The following is a 22063-nucleotide window of genomic DNA, read 5'->3' as shown; positions in this document are numbered from 1 at the left end:
AACAGCTGTTACTAATTCATACATTTTTCTCAACTGGTAATTTTTATATTTATATTTTATTTATTCAAGTTTTCCGTATTTGTTTTTTCAAATTAAACATTTTTTTCCAAATTTTCTAAAACATTTTTTTTTCAAGTTTTCAAAAAAATGTCAAAATTTTTTGTTTTCAGTATTTTTTTTAATTTAAAAAAAAAATTCAAAAATGCCTTTTTTGGGTCAAATTTTTTAATTTGAAGTTTTCAGTATTTTTTTTTCAAATTTTCAAAAAAAAGTTTTTTCTTTTTAAGTTTTCTTTTTTTCCCAAATTTACAATGTCTTGTTTTCAATTTTTCCACTTTTTTCAGTTACAATGTCTTTTTTTTAAAGTTTTCAATCTGTTTTTTCGTTCTCTTTACGCTGATCCTGATTTGATCCCATCCTTTTCTGCATCCTCCATCTCATCCAACATACTTTTTAAAAGCTATTTTTTACAATTTAATCGTCTTTTTTGACTCTCATGTTCCTTCTCACGTTGACGCAGCGACGCGCTAAGACTTGGTGGGTTCCTCGCTGTCCTCCCGGTCCGTGTCCTCGTCCGGCTTGATGACGATGTGGACAGACCGCTCCCCGCTGCTTCCTTGTTCCTCCGAGTCTGTGGAGAACTTGCCGACACTTTCGCAGGCCTCGTCCTCGGCCGAAGCTCCGATGGGCCGCAGACGCTCGGCGGAGGCCATCTTGGATCCGGCGGTGGAGCTGTCCCTCCTCAGGCTCTCCTTGCTGCTGCTCTCCGAGCTGACTTTCTCTGAAGTGCAGGAGAACAAACGAGAGTTCATGCCGTTGAAGAGCTTCGACCTCCAGCTTAGCAGGAAATGGCTTCAGCTTACCTGACTTGCTGTTGGCTCTGTCTGCGCTGGTCGGCGTGTCTGAGGTCTTCTTGACGGTTGTTTTCGCTCTGGATCGCTCTCGGTTAAAATTCCCTTCCAGGATCCACTGGTGCTGTAAACCCTCGTCAGGAGTCATTCGCTTTGTTGGATCCCAACTAAAAGGTAAACAGAGTTCATGCTCTTCAGGAAAAGTTGAAGAAGACTCAATGCATCAAGTGTTGAAGCTAAAACGTACGCGAGGCAGCGTCGGATGAACTCCAGAAACAGAGGATCAGTCGTCTTCAGGGCGGCTGACAGCTCCTTGGAGTTGGGCCTTCGCTTCTTCCCTTTGCTGTTGGTGATGTTCCTCGGGTTTCCTTTAGAGTCTGCGCCCAACAAACACGAGCAAAAAGTCAAGGCTACTCGTGCACTTTGCAGTAAAAGTGTCCAATATTAAAGATTATGAGGCATCAAGAGAAACCTTCTCACCAAAAAACAGCTTTCGTCGTGAAGCTGACTGAACAAAATCATTTGGAGGCATTCCAAGAACCTGGAAGAGACACGTTTGACGTTTTAGAGCCTCTTTCAAATATTTAACGATCTTCTACAACTCTCGTTTTACCTCCATTATGCAAGCGATCTGCTCCACCTCGCTCTCTCCGGGGAAGAGAGGATAGCCGGTGTGGAGCTCGGCCAGGATGCAGCCCAGACTCCACATGTCGATGGCCATGCTGTAGGGGTGACCCAGGATGACCTCAGGCGAGCGATAGAAGCGACTCTGGATGTAGGTGTACACTGAAACCAGAAGATACAGTTAAAGCCGTGTGTGTTTGGCCCACAGGTGACTCGTCCTTGCCCTACTCCCCCAAGTCACCCTGGTCAGAGATGCATAAAAAAAAGCTTTTTTCCACTTTTTCTATTGTTTTATTTCCATAGCAACCATTTTCATTTTTGGTCGTCTGGGGGTGACGAATGGATCGATGCCATTTTTAGAAGAATCAGCCAAAGTAAATTTTTGCATTTCCTTAGCAACGGAGGGTTTTGGTTAGCCACGCCCACATTCCTTATACGTTTATACCGTATGTTATATTGTTCCGTTCAGTTTGAGTCGGGGATTTATGTGTTACATTTTACAATGTTCTGGTAAAACACACGGAAGCAAAAGGGTTACACCACTTTTGTGAGGTCACCACAATATCGTTCAAAATCTACAACTTTTAAGAAGGTGATGGATTGAAATCCTAAAGGAGTTTACATTTCTCTGAAATACTAAAGGGGATTTTTTTTTAATTCAACATGACGGCCTCTTCCTGAGGTCAAAGGTCGTAGTCCTCAGCTGTTGGTGTGTGTGTGAAATTCTGTGAAAATCACTCGAACAAGTATGTGAGAAAATGTGGAAAATCTCCAAGCTTATGTCCAAGTTCCCACCCTGTTAACGGATACGATTAGTTAAAAACATTTAACGCATTAATATTTATTAACGCTAATGAATTACCCTCTGGGAAACAGTCTTCCGCCAGTTCAGGCTTCCACAGCGTGCATTAATTTCTGATAATGCAAACTTTGTCGCGCATTATCCTGCCTATAACGAGGTCACTCACAAAGTAAATAAATATTCAATCGATGTTTTAGTACTTTATTCTGGTTATTTTTTAGATTTAGATCACTTTTTCACAAAAGGTGGACTATTTGATAGGTAATACGGCCCGTCGTCATGGTAACACGACAGTGTCGCTGAGCCTCGACTGCTGGGACAAAGAAAAGCGATATAGATAGATAGATAGATAGATAGATAGATAGACCTTTATTGTCATTATCACAAGGACAATGAAATTGCAGCAACCGTTTCAGTGCAAGTGGCATAAAAAATACAGAACATAATATAAAATACGATATAAAGTATAAAAAAAAAAAAATGTAGAAAAATATATACAATGAACTGTGCCATATAAGACTATGATGTGCAAAAAAGCGAGCATTTAAATAACCAGATTTACAGATTTACATATGCATATGTACATAGGCAGTATATAAATATATGAACATGTACTGTACAGCATGATGAGCAGTTATCTGTGTGAGTTGGAGTTTAGCATAGATACTGCTTTTGGAAAGAAGCTGTTTTTCAGTCTGTTTGTTTTTGTTTTGATGCCTCTGTAATGCCTTCCAGAGGGCATCAGGGCAAACAAGTCCGAACCGGGGTGTGAACTGTCCTTGATGATGTTTTGAGCTCTGCTGAGGCAGCGTGCCGAGTAGATGTCAGACAGGGTGGGGAGGGGGCATCCAATGATCTTCTGAGCTGTGTCTACCACTCTCTGGAGCCTCTCCTTGTCTGCGATGGTGCAGCTGCCGAACCAAACTGTGATGCAGTATGTGAGCAGGCTCTGGATGGATGACTGGTAGAAGGTCAGCAGCAGGTTGGTGCAGAGGCGGTTCTTCCTGAGGACCCTCAGGAAGTGCAGACGCTGCTGAGCCTTTTTGATGACAGCTGTGATGTTGGCTGTCCAAGAGAGGTCGTCTGAGATGAGGACGCCGAGGAACCTGATGGTGTGGACCCTCTCCACAAGCTCGCCATTGATGTGGAGGGGGGCGGGGTCAGGGCTGTGCTTCCTGAAGTCGATGATGACTTCCCTGGTCTTCTTGGTGTTCAGAGTGAGGTTGTTCTCTGAAGACCAGGTTGCCAGCTTCAGGACCTCCTCCCTGTAGGCAGACTCCTCCCCTCTGGAGATGAGTCCAACCACTGTGGTGTCATCAGCGAATTTTATGATCCGGTTATTGTGGTGGGCTGGACTGCAGTCGTAGGTGTAGAGGCAGTACAGCAGAGGGCTCAGCACACAGCCCTGAGGAGAGCCGATGCTGAGTGTGCAGGTGGAGGAGAGGTGGGGGCCGAGTCTCACAGCCTGTGAGCGGTCTGAGAGGAAGTTGTTGATCCAGTTGCATGTGGGGGGAGGGATGCCAAGAGTGACCAGTTTCTCACAGAGTCTGTCCGGGATTATTGTGTTGAAGGCTGAACTGTAATCCACAAAGAGCATCCGAGCGTAGCTCTGCTGCTGCTCCAGGTGGCTCAGTGTGGAGTGAAGAGCTACAGCGATGGCGTCCTCAGTGGATCTGTTTGCTCGGTATGCAAACTGATGAGGGATATAAATGTCTTTGCAATTCTTCTCATACTGTTGATGTGTTTTGTGCTCAAAATTGACATTTCTAAGTTAACACTTGATTAATTTAAACATTTCAGACAGTAAAAATGAAGGGAAACATTTTTAATCTGGCCTGTTTTTGTACAAAAGCTGCATATTGTTGTATAAAATTCACCTCGATTAATTGTGATTAATCACTGATCAAAAGTGATATTTTTGAATCAATTGACAGCCTTAATTAAAAATAAATGTTCTAAATTTACAGTCTCGTGTATAAATTTCCTTTTGTGATTATTCGCAGATAAGTCGTCGAAAATATAACTAAAAAATAAAAATTAATCGCGATTATTTAGAATTAATTTTCCCCTAATTTTTTTTAATCGAATCCTAGTTAGAATCAATGTTTTGTTTGAAGGCCTAGCCTTATAAAATATACTAACACACTTCCTTAAGGCTTAAAGAATAAAATATAAAATAAAGATTTCAGCTCGTTCAAGACATTACTGCTTGTGTTTTTGGTATCTATAAACTTTAGTTTTTGAAATATTGAGCAAAATATGCCCCATAGGAAGTAAAGTCTTCAAATGTCAAAATTTTAAGTAGATTAGCAACAAGCCTTAAACTATATTCATCGGCTATGTTTTCATTTTTTATAGTTATTTTCAAGAATATTGAGTTTATTTAATATTTTAGCAACATGCTAACGTTTTTGACTCATTTAATTTACTGAGGAATTTTCGGCTATTTTGGAGTTTAACAAACATTTTTGGCTAATTTGTTTTATGCTAACTTAGAGTTTAGCTTCTATTTTAGCAACAGGCAAATGTTTTTTAACAATTTAATTTACGGAGAAATGTTTTGATTATTTTGAAGTCTAGCTAGTATTTAAGAATGTGTTAGCTTTTTGGCTAATTTGAAATCAAGGTTTTTTAGACTAATTTAGAGTTTTGCTAATATTTTAGCAACACACTAAATGTTTTTGCATAATTGTCATGTATTAGGATTTTTTAAGCATTTTTACAAGACATTTTTCTGAAATGTAGGTAAACTTCAGTGCTCTTTCAAAGATCTTTAATGAAATTTCCAGTCTTTTAGCACACTTAATAAGAAAACGACTTTTGCATTTTCAGCAATTAAAGTAAATTGCATCACCATTTTCAGCAAAAAGCTTCAGCATCTTCAGTGACTACTTTCAGCACCATCATTACTGCAGGTAATGCAACTTCTCTACTTTGGCCAAAACTGTTTTACTTTGGTGCATCTCTACTGCGGCCAGCATTAAAATCCCAAGATTTCAGATGTACGTGGATAGAACTGGAATTGGCATCTTATTAACGAACGAAATACCTCTTTGTTGTTCGTAGCAACTTGACCCAAAGTCGACCACTTTGATGTTCCCCGGCCCTCTTTGAGACAGAAGGATGTTCTCCTGAACAGAACGAGGAACAAAGACATTTCACTCGCAGCCAAGCAGTGCAGTACTCTGACAGTCCACAGGGTGGAGCTAAATCCAAATCATTGATTTTAAAGCCGGCCTTTCAGCCAAAGGTGTGTCCAGTATCAAGTTTTGATGACTTCTGCTGGGCTCTGGGCAGAGGAAGAGGTCCGTACCGGCTTCAGGTCGCAGTGGATGATCTTCTCCTTGTGCAGCATCTGCAGACACCTCAGGAGAGCGTGGGCGAAGCGGCGGATGAGCGCCAGGCTGAAGCCCTGGAAGTTGTTTTTTTTTATCAGCTCGTACAAGTTCACCCTGTCAAACGGAACAAAGGACATGTGTGATTATTTTGGACACTGATATGACACTTCCAAGCTGAATTTACTCCTTCTTCCCGGTTACAACAATAATTAATTATCCTGCCAGGCCTCTCGACAGCCGTGATGAAGCGTCCGCTGACCCGCATGCTTGGCAGTGGCGATTGTGCTGACATTCACAGCCATGCAAATGCACAGAGTGTATTCTCCTGCTATTTCTTGCTTCCTCTGATGAGCATAAACTTCTTTGGAGGGTTGTAACTGGATCTTTCACACCATGAAGCAAGACGAAGTAAGAGATAGGGCCCAGATCGAGGTCTTAGCCGAAGGATTCAGTGACGGTAATGCTAGACAAGGTGCCAGTCCAAGACGCCTCCTAAAGGTCATGGAGCCGGAACGATCCACAACACTTTGTCCAGTTGAAGATATTTCTGGTGTTTTATGCCTAAACCAGAACCTGCGGCTCCAGATCCTCATGAGGCTCTTTTATCTCTTCGTGGTCAAACAGAAAATAAGTCATGGAGACTGCTGAGGAGACATGAGAGTCAGCAGCTCCTCTAACCAAAACTACCTCAAGAAAACAAATAAACTAAGACTACCAAACCCCAAACTAAAATAACAAAACCCAGCAGCGTAAGACTGCTGAGGACGAAGAGGAGAAAAGAACAGAAAAAAGAAAATAGCATTTTTAAAAGTAATTAGCATTTATTGAATTTAGATTAGTTACATTTACAAACTGATGTCTGAGGTTCACATAGATGATAAACTCTGAAGGTTTTTACATCCTGTTGACCTGAAGATGTCTGGTTTGATCAACTCTACCTCCAGAATGAACAGATTTATATGGAAAACTTTGGTAAAAAGTTTGATCTTTTATGAGTTAAAAGCACATTTTATCTCATGCTGCACAACATTAGTTACTAGATAAACTGAGATGATCCTTTTTATCACAGAGTGTCTTATTTTGAAAATAAGTAGGGCTGTAAACAAGTTAAAGCGCGAGATTAATCAAAAACATGTTAAGATTTATTAACTCAAATTAATCAAAGAAGCAATCCTTCGCTTTAACCCGGCGGTTCAGGCTTCCATGTGTGCGTTAAAACTCTTCGTCGGGTGTTACCCACTTATATCACGGTCACTTACAAAAGAAATAAATATTCAATCAGTTTTTAGTGCTTTATTCTTGCTTTTTTTGGTTTATATCACTTAATCTACTTGATCCATTGTCCGGTGCCATATTGTACAAATAAATTTTACCTGGTAAAAAAATTGGGATTAATTGGGATTAATCGCAACAACAAAAGGGCGATTAATCAGAATTTTTTTTAATTGATCGACAACAAATAAATGTTGTAAATGTAGAGTTTTGTGTGATTTCATATTGTGATTATTCGCAGATAATAAGTGGTCGGCAAATACTGTAAATAAAAAAGTGTTTGCGATTAATTGTGATTAATTTTTTCCAGGTTTGCGATTAATTTATTTTTTTTAATTGATTCTTGAGCCTAAAAATAAGTTGTCTGTCAAATGTAAAAAAAAAAAAAAATTTGAGAGATTTTTTTTATATTTTTGCTTTTGTTTGTGACAAAAATAAAAATAATTCATATTTATTAATAAAAAAAAAGGTCATGAATGCAAATCCAAGTTTCTTAAAGGCTAAATAAGACTCAGTTTGGATCAGAAGAAAACTGTTGTTTTGCCGAGCCGTCCTGAACGGATAAAGACGGAGCTCCTCAACAGATGAGTGCAGTTATATGGGGCTGGTTGTACCAACCATCTAGAAAAAGGTCACATTTTATAGAGTCGATTGTTCCCACACTGACCCCAGAAGCTCAAAGGAGATGCAGAGATGATTCCTGAAGTAGAAGTACTCCTTCATGTGGATGACGTTGTGCAGATTGTCTTTGTCTTTCTTCTTTATGACCTCCAAGATCTTCAGTTCCACAAGAGCTTGGTGGTGAAACCTGCACGAACAGCCAAGAAGAAAAGGTTTCTAAAAGCATTTGTTTGTCCTCTCCACAGCATGAAGTGTTTATTGCATGATTACTAAAGCCCGCCGGCTCCTGCGTTTTAATTATTCCTCAGCGATCCTCGCTGCAGCTAAAGAACACCGCCGGCTCGGACTTCTATCGGGCTAAATCTGGTGTCAACAAACTGGCCGACTCTTAAAGGTAAAGTGATCACAGTGTGCGCATGTAGGGAAGAAAACTCACAACATGCAATCGGATCTCTGACAAATGCCAACAATTTACCTCTCGTGATTAAGAAGCTTGTTTGGAATGTTTTAATCATTACATAACAGGTTTTAGGGAAATAAATGATCAAAGTAAAGCAAAAAAAGGAAACATTTGCTTCACCTTTTCTTATTGCGAATCATCTTGATGGCTACGAGTTCGTTGGTCTTGTGGTCCAAACACTTTAGGACCTGGCCGAAGGAACCTTTCCCGATGACCTCCAGAACCTCAAACCTGTAGGCGATGTGGTCGTGCAGCACCTGGAGGACGACAGGAGGAACAGCGTCAGCGTCTGGACGGCCTCCTGGTCATTCTCTGGAGTCTCCAGGCGGATGTGTTCATGTTTCTCTGGGATTGATCCAGAGTGTTTAGGACAGGCTCCAGCAACCGGTCAGGTTTGGAAAATCTATCATTAAGTTTATAAAGTGATATAAATGGACTAAAATAAAAATAACACACTAATCTCACAGTCGATCATACCCAGCATCCTCCACGGTTACAGAGCTATCTGTCCTCAGCTTTGGTCTAATTTAGAGCCGACTCCTGATCCAACAGTTTGTCTTCGGCAGCCTTCAAGCACTGACACACGTGTTAATGCGGGGGGTTTGCACTTGACCTCTTGTGTGTACAGTTTAACCCTCTTTGTTTAAGAGCGTCTGTTGTATAGGGATGACTGAAGGCATCCAAAATATTAGTCACATGAGTATTTTAAACTAAACTTAAAATGTCTTAGTTAATATCTGACACGGGTTTGACAACATCAGTGTTTTATCATTTTTTATTGGTTTTAATGCTTAAAACAAATCAAATTTTGTAATGGAATATAGTTTATGCCTTCCTGAATGCTGTGAATGATCTTTGAGCATTTACCCTGATGTAACTCCCGTGCTCGTCGTCGTATCCCGAGTTCTGCGGCGCTCCCTGAGAACCCTCGATTTTCTGGGAGCCCAGACCCAGAAACCAGACCTCCGCGTAGTCGTTGATTTCCTCCTGCTCGAACTCCGTCAGACGCTCCTGGAAGCTGTTCAAAGCCTCTGCAACAGGAAGTGATGGATAGAAAACGTCAGTGTGACATTGAAGGGACTCCTGCTGAGCGTCATCGAGCTGAAGTTAGCTTCTGATTCACAGCTCCGGACTCGCGAGTATTTTGCTCTCAGCTCAAACCTGGATTCAATGATCCTTTGAGAGTAAAGAATACGCTAAACACAGTTTCTGATTTGTGGAAGCTTTGTTTGATTTGTGAAATTTGGTTTGAGCCGTCTGGGTGCAACAGTTTTTGTGATGGTCCAAGTGTGAAAAATACAGTGAAACGTTTTGGTGCTCTCGCAAATCGGAAGCAGAGAATCAGAAACTAACTTCAGCGTTTTATCATCTTCTGATGTCAGCATGTTTGGTGTGAAAAGATGTTGTAAACCTTATGTCACAGGATGAACTGGATAAACATTTATTGAACACACTAATACTCAATTCTTAAAACTTTAAAAATGTAACTTTTAATATAATTATAAACTAGATATATATCATTATCTGCAATAATGCTAGTTTGAAAACTGTAAGCTGAATGTGGAAACTGAAAACGCTGAAGCTGATAACCAGCTAAAACATTAGATAAATGCCAAATTAGCCTAAAAAACAAACAACTTCAAAATATATCTTTAAAAAAGCCTAAATTAGCCAAAACTGCTAGCATGTAGCTGAAATATTAGCTAAACACCAAAACAACCTAAAAATTCTTAGTAAATGCCAAAATATTCCAAAAAACTATCAGAATGACAATTTTTAAAACTTTAAAACCGTAACTTTTTAACATAATTCTGAATAATAAAAATGCAGGAATATTATTCCAGAATAAATCAACTTAAAATAACTTTCAATATTTTATTCTCCATAAATATATATTTTGTCAAAATCATACAAGTTAGAAATTAGCTCAAGATAACATCGGGTCATTAATAACAATACAATAAAATAATCTGGAGGGCCGGATAGAATTACCCAGAGGGCCGGATCCGGCCCCCGGGCCTTGACTTTGACACATGTTGTAAACGTTTCCGGGTTGGACGAACCTGAGGGCGACATGGGTAACCTTTGGCCCTCGCAGGCCTTCTCCTTCTCCGTCTTGTTGCTAAAGCTCTTGGTGTTGCGTGCGGCGGGCGCCCTGTCGATGGCTGCTCCGAAGCGCATGGCGAACTGCTGAGCCGGCTTCAGCCGCTCTTCCTGCTGAGCACAGACACATCAGCCGAGACAGTAATTACAGAGCGGCTGTAATCCACTGCCAGGCCGCTCTCGGCGCTGACTGAGCCTCACCGAGTGGGACTGGTAGTTGTTCTGACCCCCTTTGGTGCCGATTTGGGGCAGGATGTTGTCGGACTGCTGCTGCTGGTTTTTGGCATTGCTGACCACCAGCTGGACCACCGGAGGCTCCAGCTGCGGCAGCGTCCCCCGACTGGAGCCGAACTTCTGCAAACGAGACTGAAGATGGATAACACTTCAATATTTGTGTTTTTACAGCCGTCAAGTTCAGCTTTACAGGCATCATCTCTGCCGCCAGCGTCTCGGATAACCGGGACCTCCAGCAGGCGGCAGCTGGAATTACGGATCTGGCTGAGAGTAAAACGGGGACAAAGCCCCACCAGGCTGAGCTCTGACAGAGCCTGTCGCTGCCGGCTTTGTGGGGGAGACGCAGGTTTTTCTCCGCCTGTTCTCGGAGCACGATTACATGTGTTGCAGCCCCGCGAGGCTCAAACCTGGCAGTGATGGGCAAAATTAGATCCGCCAACTTGTTAGTTGGATCTGTGTTTGTGCTTCTGTTGTGCGCAGAAAACAAATATATTCCTGATAGATTTACAGGAGACTTTTCAAGCCCCGAAACACATTTTACATGTGAATTATTGATGGATTTGCCTCAGGAAAGCGTATTTATGTTTGAAAAAATTGGGATTTTTGGATGTATGCGTGCAGAGCTGCTGCAGGATCTTCCAACCCAGTCGTGACGCATAGAGATGGAGCTAAATATAGTCGGGAGCACCTGCCACAACAGGCAGGAAGCAAACACAGTAACAAGTCTGAAAATAACCCGTTTTAATAAAAAAGCTGTTGAATTCATGTAAACTAATGAGTTTGCATCAATGTGTTTGACGTAAGCCGTGAATCTATGGAGCTAATTTAGAGCCATAAATATTTGAGACCCAAATAAAACATTTTGAAAAAAATATTGGTGTTTGGCCAAAAAAATGGAAAATATCCAAACTTTTTGCTATTTTTTAAAAATAAATGTAATTATTTTCAGCTTCAAATGTTCTGTTTTTTAGGTTTCAACATTTCATGGATGTTTTCTTCGCCTGTATTTGAACGGGCTGGAACGGCGTTTTTTGATCGATTTTTGATTGGTCCTTCGTGTTAGCCCCGCCCCAATTCGCCACAATGGCGCCAAAAGTTTTGAAACTAAAATTTTCTGATCCAAAAACAAAAGAGTTGAAACTGAAAAAAAAAGTTTTGAAATGGAGATTGTGAGTTTTGAAACCTAAAAAATGGAGCATTTGAAGCTGAAAATAATTAAGTTCATTTAAGAATTGCAAAACTTTTTAGATATTTAATTTTTTTTGGCCAAATACTAATATTTTATTTTCAATTTGTTTCAATTAAATAAAAAAAATATTGGCCTCAAAATAGCTCCATAATTATCACAGTTCTCAGTCAGTGAACGCACCGGGACTGAAGTTACCACCCTCATCGATTTTGATTGGTCCTTCGTGTTAGCCCCGCCCCAATACGCCACATCAGGGCCAAAAGTTTTTAAACTGAAATTTTCAGATTCGAAAACGAAAAAAGAGTTGAAAGTGAAGAAAAAAGTATAGAGATTGAAATTTTGAGTCTTGAAACTTTAAAAACGTAACATTTAAAGCTGAAAATAATTAGGTTTATTTTAAAATTGCAGAAGCGTTGGAACATTTTACATTTTTTTTTGTTTTATTTGGGTTTCAAATATTTATGGCCCTGATTTAGCTCCGTATGCATCCACACATCCATCTTCTGTGGAAATGCACTAAAACCAGCTGAAAATGATCCATCAGATTTTTCTTGGATTAGTAGTAAAAATGTGAGTTTTTCCGTAAGGAAAACGGGACGGAGAGCCTTGAAGAGGCGACGTTTGGGTCTGGGCTGACCTGTGAGCAGGGCTGGGCGGTCCCGAAGCGGCTGCCCTCGGCCGGGAGTCTGTGCGGGTGAGGGAACGCCTCCGTTCGTGACGTCTGTGGGAGGAATGCGAGTGATTCATTAAAAAGCTCCACAATTTTAGAAGAAACTTCCCTTTTATTTCCTCTTCAACCATCCATAAAAATCTCTCAGGACAGATGATATAACTCAAGTCCGATTTAGGGATTTATTAAGCAAAAACCAGCAGATAACAGGAGCTTGTTGCCGCCTGGTTTCTTCAGCCTCAGATTTAAAATAAAATAATTATTTGTGATCCCAAAATAGATCAATTCTGCAAAAACCCAGCAACAGAGATCCTCTTTCCTCCATAACTTTGAGTATTCTACCTGCTTGTTGTTCCTCACGTGTCCGGAGACCTTCCGTTTGGGTTTAGAGGAGTGAACGAACCACATTTGGGATGATTCCGGACAAATGGAATCAAGCCGGCGAACACGTGTGTTAATAATCAGCAGGTGAGCTGTGGGTGACACCATATGGGGGAAAAGCTTATAAACTCCCTCGCTCAGCAGAGGCTGATCAGGATGAGTGGAGCGACGGGAAGCGACTTCCTAATCATATCTCCATCCAACCTCTCCTTAGGGCTCGTCTTGCATCGGAGCCGGTTCCTTTGTGTTTCTATTCAAACCCTGGATGCAACACTTCCATCCCATTAAAGTATATATTCCTCTTTGAGTCGGTGAAACCGCATGTAACCCGACGAGGTCACGTGGTCGTGTTTCATGTCAGCAGGAGCCATGTAGGTCAAGCTGATGCGTTTTCTCTTTTCTGCACATGAAGCCAAAAGAAAACAAAGAAAAGGTGCAAAAGTCTGTTGTGTGATTCAGCTTTTCAACTAAACTTCTAAAATCCAACAAATGGAATAGATCAGAGTAAAACAGCCATCTGAGCTCGTTTCTTCTGATCAAAACAGAAGGAGCCGCATTCTCACTTTAGTCTTCAAGAAATGTGGATTTGCATTCATGACCTTTTTTTTTTTAATAATAAATATGAATTTTTTGGCACTAACAAAAGTTGGAGATAGCGTTGAGCAAACAAGATGTCCACAGGATGTAAAAACTTACATAGTATTTCATACATTTAGCTAATCTAAATTAAATACATGCTAATTAAGTAATCCGTACTTTAAAAAATTCTTTTTTATTTGCTCTTTTTCCCTCTGTCCTCAGCAGTCTCACACTGCTGGGTTTTGTTATTTTAGTTTGGGTTTGGTAGTCTTAGTTTGCAGCTTTGTTTATTTGTTTTCTTTAGGTAGGAGCTGCTGACTCAGGCGGTCGACTCATCTAATGTTTGTCCGAGGAGCCGCTATGGAGAGCTGAGAGAGCCACATGTGGGTCTGGAGCTGCAGGTTGCAGACGGAAAAGCAAACAACATCCTCATGCTGGACATTCCCGGTTGGATCTCGGATGATCCTCGCTAACGCGTGAGAGCGGCGTTTGCTCCTGTGGGGTCACTTGGTCAGAAGGTCAAACCACAGCAGTAACATTAAAAGTCAAGGAAACATCAACAAGCTGTAAACAGTGTTGTCCGACCCTCTCCGTTCCAGGATTCACTTCCAATTTTGAGGCTCCATTCCCCCATTTTTGCTGCACTCTCCAAGTTCTGTAATCCAACACTCTGAAGGTAATCGCCAATTAATCCGTGTGATCAACAAGAGCATATCAGTAAAAAAGTCATTAAGATCCAAAAACAGCGAGAGTTAAAAATACCAGTTTCCATGTAGGGAGTGAAAAATACACCAGAACACATATAGACTTTCAGAATCTGTCAGCGCAACCAACTCGGAAGTAAGTGGGCGAAACAACGACTGAAATAGAAATGGATCAGATTTTTCATCAGAACTGGGCTGGAGCACCTTTGGAAGGGAACAACATTTCAAAATAAAAGCTTACATGAGCCCACTAATGTTGATAAAAATCCCAAAAAGTAAAATTATTCTGTAAATTAACTCATTGCATAGAAAATAACAGAATAACAAACCAAAGACAAACGGATTTTTGGCAAACGCGTTAATCATTTTAACCTAATGTTTCCTCACCTTGTTATTTATTTCTGGCAACATCCTCAGACAGTTTTAGGAATCCAAACTTGGAGAAATTATAAAATCCAAATCATTTTAATCCAGATCTGCAGGTCCAGCCGCGAAACCGAAGCAGAATTTCCTCGAGTTCGACTTCGTGAGGAACACTGAGTAAAATCCCGATGACTGATGAGATCCCCCTCCCAAAGCAGCTGCACTCCCGGTTTTACGCACGCGGGTTGGAGGCGCTGTCGTCAGAGAGGAGATTAGCGCGCCAGACAAGCTGTTGAGGGTCCGTGCGCCTTGACGCGCCTTGACGCGCCGCGCCGGGGCGCAGAAGGAGCCACCTGTTCACGGTTCTGCCGCTGACAGCTGGGGAGATCCCGATTTAGGCCCGCTTATTGTCTGCTCGCGGGGTTATCCGCGCCTTCCAACACCGACGCGACAAAGAGCGAGGAAGGAGGAGGGGGGGTCCCACACCGACGCGCGCCCTGACCGCTCTGCGTGCGTGAGCGCGCTGGAGAGAGGAGCGCGCGGACTGCTCGGCCCTCCCAGAGTCTCATGTGGTCTGACCAGCCCACAGCATCTGATCCAGCATCTGATCCAGCATCTGATCCAGGGGTCTGCAACCTGCGGCTCCGGAAAACTGCTATTGACTCAAATAAATAATCTAGTTTTGCCATTTTTGTTTATATTTTTAATAGTACTGTGAACATTAACGCGCGATTAATCAACCCGAATTAATGCGTTAATATTAATTTAAGCAACTTAATTGCACCTGCGGACCTCTGTCCTTTGCTTAGCTGAATTAGGCATCCATGGTGGGCGTTAAAACACTTCGTCATCATATAAGGGTTATTTACAGAAGAAATAAATATGAAATATATAAATATGCAATCGGTTTTAGTCCTTTCATCTTGTTGGTTTTTCTGTTTAGATCACTTTTCCACAAAAAGCGGACTGTGTGATCCATGGTGATCTTACTGTTGATGTGCTTTGCAAACACAAATTACAATTCTGGGTTAAAATATTTTTACGATTTATCACAATACATTTTTTCCCCAAGTTTGCAATTAATAAGTAATTTTTTTTAATCGATTCCCGGCCCTAATTTTTAATATGTCAAACCACAAACAAAATAAAGGTTAACCTGGGTTACGCAAATGTTTGAAGAAATTTTGTAGAAATGTTCTTTAAATGTGTATTCTCCTCGTAAATGTAGTCAAATAAAAGTTATATTTTGGTAAATTACATTAAAGTTTTGAAAAAACAGTTTAAAACAATAAAGCTGCGAGCGGCGTTGGATGGCCCGCTGTCGCTGCCCACATCTATGCACCAACGCCGCCCTCGCTGCCTGACCTTTGACCTGAGCTCACTTGATTAGCTGCCACTATTTACCCCGAATCCCCTCTTCTCTTTCTGTATAGATGGTCTGAAATTTATGTGGGAAATTGATGTAAAAAATATCTTTTCAAAATGGCGGCTTTCCTGTTGGTGTTTGCCTGATGCCACCGAATTGATTGATATTAGTTTAATAAGAATGGGCAATAAATTAATTATGAGCTAAACTACCTACAAATCCCCCAAAAACTTTAATAGATGCTAAATTAGCCAAAAAGTTAGCTCATTGCTTACAAACTAGCTAAACTTCAAAATAGAAGAAAATTTCTCGATAAAAAAAATTGCTTAAAATGTTAGCATGATGCTCAAATATTAGCTAAACTCTAAATTAGCTTAGATGACAAATTCGCCAAAAAATGTTAGCATGTTGCTAAAATAGAAGCTAAACTGCAAAATAACCCAAAATTCTACAGTAAAACAAATTAGCTACAAATGTAAACATTATGCTAAAATATTAGGTCAACTCTAAATTAGCCTTAAAAAAATAGGTAGATGACTAATTAGCCAAAATTGTTAGTATGTTGCTAAAATAGAAGCTAAACTCCAAATTAACCTACAAAACCCCAGTAGATAACATGTTAGCAAAAAAATGTTAGCATGTTTCTAACATATTAGCTAAACTCCAAAATAGCCTAAAATTACTCAGTAAAACAAATCAGCTAAAAACGTTAGCATGATGCTAAAATATTAGCTAAACTCTAAATTTGCCCAAAAACCCCAGCAGATGACAAATTGACCAAAAACGTTAGCATGTGGCTAAAATATTAGCTAAACTCCAAAATAGCCTAAAATTCCTCTGTAAACTAAATTAGTCAAAAATGTTAGCATGTTGCTAAAATATTAGCTAAAATCCAAATTTGCCTTTAAACTCAGTAGATACCAAAGTAGCTAATAAAGCTAGCACATTGCTTAAATACTAGTTAAACTGCAAAATAACCTAAAAATACTCAGTAAACTAAATTAGTCAAAAACATTAGCCTGTTGCTAAAATATTGCTAAGCTCAATTTTTTAAAAATTACTCTAAAAGATCTAAACGCAGCCCATTAAAGGCTCGTTGTTAATCTACTTCAAACACTGAATTTTAAGACTGTCTAATTTATTTCTTATGGAGCATATTATGCTCAATATTTCAAAAACTATGAAGTTTATAAATACCAAAAATATAAGCAGTGAAGTTCTGAACGAGCTGAACGTTTTGATACTAAGATTACTGAAACCTCTGAAGTGTGGTTGAGTTTTTAAGTGCCGAAAAACATCCGGAAAGCAGCAGGAGAATCACTATAGTGTGAATGCTGACTGTTGCAATCCATTTATTGTAATATTTCAACTCTACATTTCATATATAATTTTTAATGATCACAAAAACAAAAATATTGCGTATTTTCTAAACAATAACATGGACCTTCCTGGCTCTCGTTGGTTCTGGTCTGTAAGAAACTGGTCCAAATGGCTCTTTGAGTGTTAAAGGTTACGGACCTCTCATCTGATCCAACACAGTAAACGGATTCTGGAACACTCCGCTTTCAAGCAAACCTAAAAGCAACTTTTAATTTTTCTGGAACCAGAACCGACATTCGGTTCTTCCAATTCCTAACGAAGCCCGTTTCTCTCCAGTGACTAATCTGAAGGAGGAGCAACAGCCCAGTGAGGATGACCAGCTCAGAACAACAAGTACAGCAGATGAATAGAATATGACAGTGTGGTTATGCAACAGCACAACAACACTCTGACCACCTTGGAAATAAGCCTCAGCTTTAGGGATGAGCATCTTCAGAGGAAGATTATTAAACACTCAGCAGACGTCTATGGGAACGTGCTCCTCCTCATAACCTGGTTTCATGAAGAACCAAAGTAAAACATCTCAGCTGAAGAAGGGAGGGTCTCTGTGTCTTTGGAGGTCATTTAAGACCCATTTGAAGGAGCAGAGAGTGGGAGATGGAGCTCACTATTGTTCTAGATCTTAACGAGAGGGTAATCATTTTCTGAGATGTTCTTAGATCCTCGTGGAGGATTTCTGGCTTTCTTAAAGTTCTCCTAAATCCCTTCCATACAAGCAGAGATCTGATTTTAATTGAGACATTGCTGCAACTTGAATCTTTTTCTTTATTGCTCTTCTACAGGCTTTACTGTTAATTTTAGGAGGAGTTCATGGCAGATTTTAGGCAGTTACTCAAACCCAAACCATCAAGACACCACCACCATGCTTAACACTAACAGCGAGGCATTTTTTTAAAATACATTTTTGTGCTTCAACTTCTGGCTTCTTTTTTAAAGAAACCATGTAAAGCAGATGTTTTTTTTCTGTTAGTAGCACTTTGAACCCTTATTATAAATAATTGTAGCATTAATCATCAGCTCCAAACATCTTTTGAGCTGTTTTAAAGCATTCCCAGCAGTATTTTAATCATGATTATGCTGTTTTCTAGATAGTTTCTACAGAGCAGAAAACTTTATTTGCCTCTGAGTTGTGGGGAGGACAGATGGTGCAGAGGCAAATCCGCACCCCTTTCCCCGACCGGTAGCTGAGAGCTCTCTGTTTACAGCTTACTGTCCCTCAGACTCCAAATGTTACAAAAATGGCGAGCGATATTTGAGCTATCCAGCCGTACCGTTTTGAAGTATTGAAGGAAAACAAAGACGTTTATGGATCTAAGTGTCTGCTGGTGGATGCATCAGAATGGGGCGGAGCAAGAAAGCTTGTAGCCCCGCCCAGTGTATTTTCTATGTCACGAATACGATATTTTACCCTTTTTCTCCTCAGCAGTCTTACACTGCTGGGTTTTGTTATTTTAGTTTGGGGTTTGGTAGTCTTAGTTTGCAGGCTTTGTTTGTTTGTTTTCTTTAGAGGGAGCTGTTGACTCCGACGGTCAGCAGTCTCCCCGACTTATTTTATATTTGGATAAGGTTCCAATCCAAAGCACTAATTATTTGATTATTTTTTTTCATTTCAGAACACATAACTTCCTTTGTTTAATAAACGGTGTTCCTTTTAATCTCATTGGTGTCCAGTTTTAGTTATTGTCCGCTTTCGTATTTTTCCCCGTAGACTCGGAGCAGGTTTGCCCATAAGGGACGTAACATAATTGTCTTTTTCTTTTTCACCTTTTTTTCTGTTCTCAATTCAATATTGTTTGTTGTTGTTTAATTGGAAAGCTAATAAAAATAAAGGTAAAAAATATTGAACTTTAATTTTTAGCTTAATTTTCTTTATATTTGTCCTCCATCATCAGAAAAAAGCCACAAAAAGATGTTAGAAACACCAAAAACGTAATCAGTGGCTCATTAAAATAAATAAGAGGAAGTAAGGACTGAATGACCTTCAGGTGAAAATGGTTCATTTTTCTTCTGCAGGAAAACATTATCGTGACGAACGTCTTTTAAGGCCACTGAAGCCTTTCCCAGATTGTTCAACAACAACAAATCTAAGTTCTCTGCTGATATCTTCTCCTGTTGCGTCACTGCAGCTGTGAATGCTGGAGAACACAAAGCCAAAAAGATCTCCTTCACAAAAGCGATGACTCATTCTGATGACTCTTTCCTTGAGAGAGAAAAATATTTATATTTAAACTAAAATGTTATTTTTTCTACAAGGATGTAGAATGAGATGCATAAATGTTTCTCTGGACAAACACAAAACAATAAACTAGATATATAGCATTCCCTGCAATAATGCTAGTGTGAATGCTGGAAGCTGAAAGTAGTCACTGAAGATCATTGAAGCTTGTTGCTGAAAATGGTGACATGATTTACTTTAATTTCTGAAGGGAGTTGCTGAAAATGCAAAAGCTATTTGCAAAATGTTAAATTTGCTAAAACGCTGGAAATTTTGAAAGAGTGCAGACATTTCTGAAAAAAATGTTGTAAAATTGCTTAAAAATCCCTAATACAAAAATATTTAGTGTGTTGCTTAAATATGAGCTAAACTCCAAAATATCCTTAAGTTCCTCGGTAAACTAAATTAGCCCAAAAACGTTAGCATGTTGCTAAAATAGAAGCTAAACTCTAAGTTAGCCTAAAAAATCTCAGTAGATATCAAATTAGCCCAAAAAGTTGTCATGTTGCTAAAACACTAGCTAAACTCTAAATTATCATAAAAACCTCAGTAGATGCCCAATTAGCCATAAAAGCTAGCAGATTGCTTGAATACTAGCTAAACTCCAAAATAGCCTAAAGTCCTCAGTAAACTAAATTAGCCAAAAACGTTAGCATATTGCTAAAATAGAAGCTAAACTCTAAATTAGCCTATAAAAACCTCAGAAGATAACAAATCATCCCAGTCCGTTATAATTTTTCTAAAATATTATCTAAACTCCAACTTATCTTAAAAAAAAACCTTAATAGATGCCAAATTAGCCAAATAAGCTAGCACATAGCTTGACTACTAGTTAATTCTAAAATAGTCTAAAATTCCTCAGTAAACTAAATTAGTCAAAAACGTTAGCATGTTGCTAAATTATAAGCTAGACTCTATTTAAAAAAAATACTGTATAAGATGAAAACATAGTCCATGAATATATTTAAAGGCTTGTTACTAATCTACTTAAACTTTGAAATTAATTTCTTAGGGGCATATTTTGCTTAATATTTAAAAAAAATAAAGTTCATGAATACCAAAAATACAATCAGTAATGTCTTGAGCCGAACGTTTTGATACCAAAGATTAACATGCTGACAGTGTGGCTGAGTTTAACGCGCTGAGAAACATACGGAGAGAAGCAGGAGAATCCCTGTTGGAGGTGAAGTGAACGCAGGAACTGCCTTCCAGCAAATAGTAGCAGCTCAGTGGAGCAGAAACGATTGTCCATAAGTAACTGTTAAACTGCACAGCTCACCTGGGGGGTCATTATGTTGTGTTTTTGTCACTCAGGTGTTGAAGCCGAACCCCTCACCATGACAACCACGATGGCAGTGGCTAAAACAACAACAAACCGGATAATAAAAGTAAAAATATTTAAAGGTGGACCTGGAGTTGTACCTCGGGTTGGACCCTCCTGCTCCGTCTCCAGCAGCACCCCCGGAGGAGGCTAAACCCACAGCAGGTTGAAGAGGTCCCGTCTTCCCACATAGCACGTCTGCCCCATGCTGTCACATCCACAGCACTTCCACCTCGAGACACTTCCTCCAGGAAGAAAAGGCTTCCAGGTTTTCAGTTTGGACCTCCAAACATCACTCCATTTTTAGCTTTCCTTCTGTGTTAAGTTCTCCAAGTTCTTCTCGGTCTTTATTTTAGCCTCTCTCTGCTCCACCCTGACGGTTTCCTTCTGTTTCTCTGCTCCAGAACGGAACAGATAGATGATGCTGTTGCTCTCATCAAATCATACAAGTGGTGCTCAGGTGGGACTCATCTGTGGACCCATCCTGAGCTGGAGACAGAGCAGCGGGGGCCTGGCTCTTGGTTTCCTGTCAAAGATGCTTCTGGAGGGACAGGTGCTGTAGATAAACATCCCGCCGCGCTCCCAGGTGGGCTCTTCACAGGACCGAGGAAGCCAGACGAGCAGGAGGCGCAGCACTAATGGGCCTCCCATGTGGCTCCACAGACTTTCCTCCGGCTTCACACTTGCCACTGTATCCTGGAGACATCGCCAGGGGATGTGGAACCCCCACCTCCCCTCCCATCTCTCGTGCTTTACACAGCCACAGCCGGCTGAGGGAAGCTTCAGTCTTGCTGACGATTGGCTGCCCCCCCTCCCCGACTTTCCCCTTTTCTGCACACAGCAGCAGAAAAAAAGTTGATTTACAACATAAAACTTTATTTGTTCATGACGAAATATTTCAGTTGAAGTTTCTCTCTGATCGTCTTTTGATCTGTTTTCAAAGCGACCAGAGTAGATCTGGGATGATAAAATCGATCTGAATCAATTTAAGCTAAATAGATCAATAATCGAACCATAAAAGTAGAAATCGATAAAAGTTGTGACGCTAAAGTCTGCTAGCTTGATGAATAGAAATCAAATCGATCCAGGCTCTGGTGAATCACATCGAACCGATTTTGGAAATTGTTGGTGATACCCAGCCCAAGTTCAGAGGTCTCTTAAATTGGACGTTTTTAGCCAAATAAAAAAAAAATTGTTTTTTTCTGAGAGTTTTTTCTGCAGAGTGGAAGTAGTTCATAAGAAATTTGCCTTGTAGTTGTGGGCGGGACTGTTTACGTTCTCTCCCACTAGCTTACAGCCCCCCACAACACCCAACCTAACATTACCGGTGCAACAAAAATGGGGAGCAATATTGGAGCAATCCCACTTCTGACACCAATATGTCAGATGAACGAACCACAATCCACACGGAGTCAAGATCTCCTTCCTTTTATGTCGTTCTTTAAGCAAAGACATACATTAGTGGGAAAAGTATGGCAAGAAAGTAACCTACAGCGCTACACCATCAAGGCCATACAACAAAGGAGAGGCGTCCATTTTGAAAAGAGGTCCTCTTCTATAGGTGGTTAGCCCCACCCCTCTTAGCCCCAC

The 22063-nt window shown here is 40.3% G+C and overlaps 1 protein-coding gene and 2 long non-coding RNA genes across 6 annotated transcripts in view; 2 read left to right on the top strand and 1 right to left on the bottom strand.

Annotated features, from left to right (window-relative positions):
- Positions 1-288: 288 nt before the first annotated feature.
- The window catches only part of dyrk4 (dual-specificity tyrosine-(Y)-phosphorylation regulated kinase 4), a 26458-nt gene continuing 4683 nt past the window's right edge, over positions 289-22063 (bottom strand). The window contains exons 1-14 of one of the 4 annotated variants that reach the window (XM_024282036.1): positions 20575-20703; positions 12132-12215; positions 10273-10437; positions 10032-10185; positions 8836-8999; positions 8089-8225; positions 7555-7695; positions 5591-5729; positions 5327-5408; positions 1465-1637; positions 1332-1392; positions 1099-1228; positions 864-1018; positions 289-781 (exon numbers count right to left, since the gene is read on the bottom strand). In XM_024282036.1, coding sequence (XP_024137804.1) covers positions 528-781; positions 864-1018; positions 1099-1228; positions 1332-1392; positions 1465-1637; positions 5327-5408; positions 5591-5729; positions 7555-7695; positions 8089-8225; positions 8836-8999; positions 10032-10185; positions 10273-10437; positions 12132-12215; positions 20575-20664 — 1929 coding nt within the window. In that variant the 5' untranslated portion in view covers positions 20665-20703 and the 3' untranslated portion in view covers positions 289-527. Of the gene's footprint in view, positions 782-863; positions 1019-1098; positions 1229-1331; positions 1393-1464; positions 1638-5326; positions 5409-5590; positions 5730-7554; positions 7696-8088; positions 8226-8835; positions 9000-10031; positions 10186-10272; positions 10438-12131; positions 12216-14215; positions 15057-20574; positions 20704-22063 lie in introns of those variants that run through there. The other 3 variants (XM_024282037.1, XM_024282039.2, XM_024282038.2) reach the window with 3 other exon arrangements.
- LOC118598895 lies at positions 7675-8572 on the top strand. The gene is made up of 3 exons (XR_004948122.1): positions 7675-7720; positions 7817-7902; positions 8154-8572. It is a non-coding gene; the product is annotated as an uncharacterized LOC118598895 (long non-coding RNA).
- Positions 13199-21294, top strand: LOC118598894. Its single transcript, XR_004948121.1, has 3 exons — positions 13199-13800; positions 20467-20741; positions 20878-21294. It is a non-coding gene; the product is annotated as an uncharacterized LOC118598894 (long non-coding RNA).

The sequence above is a fragment of the Oryzias melastigma genome, linkage group LG6 (genome assembly GCF_002922805.2).
Source record: "Oryzias melastigma strain HK-1 linkage group LG6, ASM292280v2, whole genome shotgun sequence".
NCBI classification, from domain to species: Eukaryota; Metazoa; Chordata; class Actinopteri; order Beloniformes; family Adrianichthyidae; genus Oryzias; species Oryzias melastigma.
Note: the sequence above shows the minus strand (reverse complement) of the source record. Positions and strands in the feature narration are given on the sequence as shown.